Below are 7500 nucleotides of genomic sequence, written 5' to 3' on the forward strand. Positions count from 1 at the left end.
TATATTCTATATATATATATATATATGAATGTATATATATATATGTATATATATATATTCTATATATATGTATGTACATACACACACACACACACACATATATATATATATATATATATATATAAGATATATGAATATATGAACATATATATATATATATACATATATATATATATATATATATATATATATATATATATATATATATACATATAACTGGATATACTCGTACATCCACAGATAAACATACATATAGACACACACACACACACATACACACACATATATATATATATATATATATATATATATATATATATATATATATATATACATATATATATATGATTATATATGTGTGTGTACTTACATACATATATACATTGCATACATACATACATATATACATTCATACATATACTAAGTAGTTAAGTCAGAGAAAGAGAGAGAGAGAGAGAGAGAGAGAGAGAGAGAGAGAGAGAGAGAGAGAGAGAGAGAGAGAGAGAGAGAGAGAGAGAGAGAATTATATGCATTGAAATGAGCTTTATAGTATAGGTTAATTGTATAGAAGAAACATTCCCTACTTTTTGTAGAGAAGAAAATATATATTTCCTCTATCTAAAACTATGAGTAGCCAACTAATTTGTTTTTTGCATTTTTTAAAATTATAAAAGAGAGTTGGTAAATATAAACAAAATTCACATGAGAAAAACACACTAGATGGTATGATTCTTATCAAAAGCTGAGAAAATTGAGAAAATTTCCCACTCAGAATATGTCCTTATCTCTCTTAGATGTGTGAACAGTTATGCAAATTATTGTACGATGACCTCCCGTCATTCTTACGATAAGACAAGGACGAGAAAAATAAGTTATTTAGATCTCTCAACGAGTGAAATGGCTTGGAAAGGTTAAATTAACCTGATTTATACAGTATACATTTATGTAATATAAAGAATACGGGTTTACATATGAAAACATATATAGACACATTCACAAATATATATGCATATGTGCAAACACACACACACGCATATATATATATATATATATATATATATATATATATATATATATATATATATATATATATATATATGTATATATACATATTATATATGTATATATATACATATATATGTTTTTATATATATATATATATATATATATATATATATATATATATATTTATATATAAAATCATCATCATCTCCTCCTACGCCTATTGACGCAAAAGGGCCTCGGTTAAATTTCACCAGTCGTCTCTATCTCTATCAATACTTCTCAATTCTTCATCTCCTACTTCACGCTTCATAGTCCTTAGCCGTGTAGGCCTGGGTCTTCCGACTTTTCCAGTACCTTGTGGAGCCTAGCTACGCGTTTGGTAAACTAATCTCTCTTGGGGAGTGAAAAGAGCATGCCCAAACCATCTTCATCTACCCCTCATCATGAACTCGTCCAGATATTGCACTCGACTAATATCTCTTATAGTGTCATTTATTATCTTGTCCAGTCATTTAACTCCCAATATCTTTCCGAGGGCTTTGTTCCCAAATCTACTAAATCTATTGGAGATTGTTTCATTGTCATACCATGATTCATTTTATGACACTGTATAGTCTGATTTTTATATGAAATTTCAGGCGATTTGATTTCCAAATTTTACTTTAACCTAGCCATTGTTTGATTGGTTTTTTCAAGCTTTCAATAACTGTAATTCCAAGGACCCTGTATTGGAGACCATAGTTCTTAAATGTTTAAATGATATCACCTCATTAATTCTTTCTCCTTTCAATCATGATTTATCTTCCATTGCATATTCTATTCTCATCATCTGTCTTTCTTCTATTTATCTTCAGCCTAACCTCATGTGATATTTCCTGCATTCTGGTAAGCAAGCATTGCAAATTCTGTGGTGTTCTGCTAATATATAAAGTATATATAAATGTGGGTGCATATATATGTTTATGCATATGCATATGCATATGTATAAGTATGTATGTATGTATATATATATATATAATTTATATACTGTATATATATATATATATATATATATATATATATATATGTATAGCGTCATCAGCCATTTATGGTCCATTGCAGAACAAAAGCCAGTCTACGCCCTAAAACTTCCTTAGTTTCTTAGAAACTTCGAAAAATTTAGATTGGAAAAATGTCGGAATTAATATAAAAGGGGAATACCTTCACAAATTAAGACTCACAGATAACATCGATCTGTTTAGTGAATCATGGGACGAATTGCATAAGTTAATAGAATATTTGAATAGAGAAAGCATAAATGTAGGATTGAAAATGTATGCGAGTAAAAGCAAGGATAACAAATAAAAGTTATGGACGAGCCTCCTGAGATTGTTAATGAACGTACGTACTTAGGTCAGAAAGTAAGTGTTTCCCCAGGACATGAGACCGAAATTAAAAATAGGATAAGCATGGGATGGAGAGGATATGATACACAAAAATTAGATTATGAAAAGTAAAATAACACTCTCTCTAAAAAGAAAAGTATTTAACCAGATGGTCCTACCAGTATTAACTTATGCATCGGAAGCTTGGAGCCTTACTAAAGCCCTAGAACATAAGTTAATTACAACTCAATGATCTATGCTACGAATAATGATGGGAATAACACTAAGATGCAGAAAAACAGCAACACAGGTATGAGAGCAAACTAAAGTAGAGAATATTCTAAAAAACTCAAGAAAAATAAGTGGATATGGGCAAGACATGTAATGAGAAAGACAGATAATAGATGTACATTTAAGAATAAGAGAATGGGTCCCTAGAGATTGCAAAAGAAGCAGGGAAAGGAAGAGATGAAGATGAAATGACGAGCTCATAAAATTTGCGGATATCGACTGGCATAGAAAGACGGTAAACAGACGGGAGTGGAAAGGCATGTGTGAGGTATTTGTACTACAGTTGAGTTGTTATGGCTGATGATATATATATATATATATATATATATATATATATATATATACATATATATATATATATATACATATATATATATATATATATATATATATATATATATATATATATATATATATATATATATATATGTGTGTGTGTGTGTGTGTGTGTTTGTGTGTTTACATGTTATGATAGTTCAGATTATGTATATGAGATACATTATAACTGGGCTTTCTGTGCTAAACAAATAAACTTTAATTCCAGAAGATGTATCGCATATATCTCCTTCCTTTGGCTGTCGCTATTATCTCAGGAACTACTAATACAATCAGCGCCCGCAGCCCAGGGCCGATTTCATCAACAAGGTCACCAACTCCACGTTGTAAGTAGAACGCTTTATTATGCTGACTTTTGTCTATTCTCCTCCACTCAAGGGGTTAACTACTGCACTGTAATTGTTCAATGGCCACTTTCCTCTTGGTAAAGGGTAGAAGAGACTCTTTAGCTATGGTAAGCAACTCTTCTCGGAGAAGGACACTCCAAAATCAAACTATTGTTCTCTAGTCTTGGGTAGTGTCATAGCCTCTGTACCATGGTCTTCCCCTGTCTTCTCTTGCTTGAGGGTACACTCGGGCACACTATTCTATCTTATTTCTCTTCTTCTTGTTTTGTTAAAATTTTTATAGTTTATATAGGAAGTATTTATTTCAATGTTGATACTGCTATCAAAATATTTTATTTTTCCTTGTTTCTTTTCCTCATGTGCCTATTTTCCCTTTTTGGGGCCCCTGTGCTTATAGCACGATGCTTTTCCAACTAGGGTTGTAGCTTAGCAAGTAATAATAATAATAATAATAATAATAATAATAATAATAATAATAATAATAATAATATTTTAAAAGCTACGGATTGTAAATAAGAGAAAATTGCTTTGTAGAGGCATAATTAACCATGATAGTCATTTAATCATTTTGGGAATAAAGAAAACATCCACCTTAATTTTCTATTGCTATCCACTCCTTGTAATTCTACAAATAAATGACGAGAACTATAAGTGCTGTGACTCTAAAGAAAGGTTTATGTGCAATATAAGAAAAACACTTAATAACTTATCCCACTGAAGCCGAAATTAAATCTAATTAATATCATGAAGGTTTCCTACTGAAACAATAATTTTCTTAATGATAGTTATGGATGTTTAGCAATCCAGGGCAAGAAATCTATTCGTTCATCAAGCACTAAATATTTTTCCACTTTCCCTTTAAAAAGCATAAAAAACCAGAGCCTCAAGAATTTGCTTTAAATACATTGTTATCTAAAAGAGTATTAGGTATATGGGATAATTGAACGCTATTATGGAATAAACTTATCTCATATAAGTGAATTTACATATTGTATACCAACAATTTGTTTGAATGATGCATTCCAATTTCTTAAAGATTAGCTAGTTGATATACAGTATGTTTTCTTTCCTTGTTCAGAAAATAGCTACCGGAAGAAAAACCCACTCAATGTTCGGAAAAAAGATTCTGTTTGTTACCAAACACCTATTATATATATATATATATATATATATATATATATATATATATATATATATATATATATATATATACAAGATATCTATTCTAGGTCTCTGAAACGTATTTCAATCATGTGTGAATAATATTTCAATTCAATAATTTCTTTTGCTTTATAATACAAGAAAACATTCAGGTATAGGATTATAAAACAAGACTGGCTCAATGCAGAGAGAGAGAGAGAGAGAGAGAGAGAGAGAGAGAGAGAGAGAGAGAGAGAGAGAGAGAGAGAGAGAGAGAGAGAGAGAATTCTCTCATCGTTTTTGGGAAATCCCTATATTTAAGAAGATAAGATTACAGAGCTGTGATTGCAAAGATAGAGAACCAGAAGTATTAATCTTATCAGAGTTGGAGCTATAATAATAAGTACACACACACATATATATATATATATATATATATATATATATATATATATATATACAAACATATATATATAAATATATTTATATATACATATATAAATATATATATATAAATATACATATATATACATATACATATATATACATATACATTATATATATATATATATATATATATATATATATATATATATATATATATATATATATATGAAGAAAGGCAACGTTGGATGGATCACTTTAGTGAAGTTATGAATAGGAGATGTGAAAGGAATAATTTGGTTGATATACCTCCAGCTGAGGAAGATCTTGGTGCGCCAATGAATGAATTCAGTGCGTTTGAAGTCTAAGCTATTCTTAAAAAACTCAAGAGATGAAAAGCCCTTGAATACGATGGAATAACTGCTGAGATTATATTGCCTGAAAGTGAAATGACTTCCAAAATACTTACAAGATTATTTTGTAGAATGTGGCATGGAAAGACAAAACCCGATGAAAGGGAGCTAGGAGTGTTGGTGAAAATGCCAAAAAAAAAAAAGATATCTGACTGATTCCAATATTTACAGAGGCATCACACTTACGTCAGTTGTCATGAAAATGTATAGTTTGCTTACTCTAAAGAGGCTAAAGAGAAAGATTGATGAAAAGCTGAAAGATGAACAAGCGGGATTTAGAAAAGGAAGAAGTTGAACTGACAAATTTCCATTTTAAGACATGTTGTACAGCAATGTGTAGAATATAGGAATCCACTGTTGATGGCATTTGTGGACTATGAAAAAGCCTTTGATGGTGTGCACCAGCACTTTTTGTGAAGAGTCCTGCGTTATTATGGAGTTCCTCATGAATATGTAAATTTGATAGTCTGTTCCTGAGCATAGTAAGTGCAAAGTTAATGTTGGTGGAGTCCTCAAATGAATTTCCAGTGAACAGTGGAGTACTCCAAGGGAATGTGTTGTCACCTATGTTGTTTATCTTCCTCATGGATTTTGTAATGCATATAATAGTTGGAGATGGTGGAAAAGGATTAAACTGGATTGGTAATAGGAAGATAGCTGACCTAGAGTATGCTGATGACGCTGTAATTATTAGCAGAACACCACAGGATTTGCAGGGCTTGCTTACCAGAATGCATGAAATATCACAGGAGGTTGGGCTCAAGATAAATAAAAGAAAGACAGAGATGATGAGAACCGAATGTGCAATGGAAGATGAAACATCATTGGAAGGAGAAAGGATTAATGAGGTGGAATCATTTAAATATTTAGGAACTATGATCTCTAATACAGGAACTTTAGAATTGGAGTTTGATGAAAGATTGAAAAAAGCCAATCAGACAATGGTTACGTTAGATAAAATTTGGGAAACAAATCGCTTGAAACTACACACAAAAATCAGGCTATATATCATTTTAGTGAGATTAGTGTTACTGTATGGACATGAGTCGTGGTATGACAGTGAAACAATATCCAACAGATTTTGTAGATTTGAGAACAAAGCCCTCACAAGACTATTAGGAGTTAAATGACCGGACATGATTAGAAATGAAACTATGAGTGCCATACGTGGATGAGTTCATGATGAGGGGTAGATGAAGATGGTTTGGGCATGCTCTTTGCACTTCCCCAAGAGAAATTAGTTCACCAGACTTTCAACTAGGCTCCACAAGGCACTAGAAGAGTTGGAATAATCCAGACCTACATGGCTGAGGACTATGAAGTGTGAAGTAGGAAATGACGAAGTATTGAATTAAAAGCTCAAGATAGAGACAACTGGCGGAATTTAACCGAGGTCCTTTGCGTCGATAGGCGTAGGAGATGATAAATATACTTTATATATATATATATATATATATATATATATACAGTATATATATATATATACAAATATATATATATATTAGTATTCATATATATATATATATATATATATATATATATATATATATATATATATATATATTATTATTATTATTATTATTATTATTATTACCTGCTAAGCTACAACCCTAGTTGGAAAAGCAGGATGCTATAAGCCAAGGGGCTCCAACAGGGAAAATAGCCCAGTGAGGAAAGGAAACAGGAAATATAATATATTCCAAGAAAATCAACATCAAAACAAATATTTATATATAAACTATAAAAACTTTAACAAAAAAAGTGGAAGAGAAACAAAACAGAACAGTGTGCCTGAGTGTACCCTCAAGCAAGAGAACTCTAACCCAAGACAGTGAAAGACCATGGTACAGAGTCTGTGGCACTACCTAAGACTAGAGAACAATGGTTTGATTTTGGAGTGGCCTCCTAGAAGAGCTGCTTAGCAAAGCTGAAGAGTCTCTTCTACCCTTACCAAGAGGAAAGTGGCCACTGCACAATTACAGTGCAGTAGTTAACCCCTTGATAGAAGAATTGTTTGGTAATCTCAGTGTTGTCAGGTGTATGAGGATAGAGGAAAATCTGTAAAGAATAGGCCAGACTATTCGGTGTATGTGTAGACAAAGGGAAAATGAACCGTAAACAGAGAGAAGGATCCATTGTAGCACTGTCTAGCCAGTCAAAGGACCCCATAACTCTCTAGCGGTAGCATCTCAACGGGTGGCTGTGCCCTGGCCAACCTAC

At 31.5% G+C, this 7500-nt stretch overlaps 1 protein-coding gene across 2 annotated transcripts in view; it reads left to right on the forward strand.

Annotated features, from left to right (window-relative positions):
• LOC137634126 (trypsin II-P29-like) overlaps positions 1-7500 on the forward strand; it is a 47422-nt gene that overhangs the window by 16263 nt on the left and 23659 nt on the right. Inside the window, exon 3 of one of the 2 annotated variants that reach the window (XM_068366353.1) lies at positions 3208-3322. In XM_068366353.1, the coding sequence (XP_068222454.1) occupies positions 3208-3322 (115 nt within the window). Of the gene's footprint in view, positions 1-3204; positions 3323-7500 lie in introns of both variants that reach the window. The other variant, XM_068366354.1, reaches the window with a different exon arrangement.

Source organism: Palaemon carinicauda, chromosome 44, assembly GCF_036898095.1.
Source record: "Palaemon carinicauda isolate YSFRI2023 chromosome 44, ASM3689809v2, whole genome shotgun sequence".
NCBI lineage: Eukaryota > Metazoa > Arthropoda > Malacostraca > Decapoda > Palaemonidae > Palaemon > Palaemon carinicauda.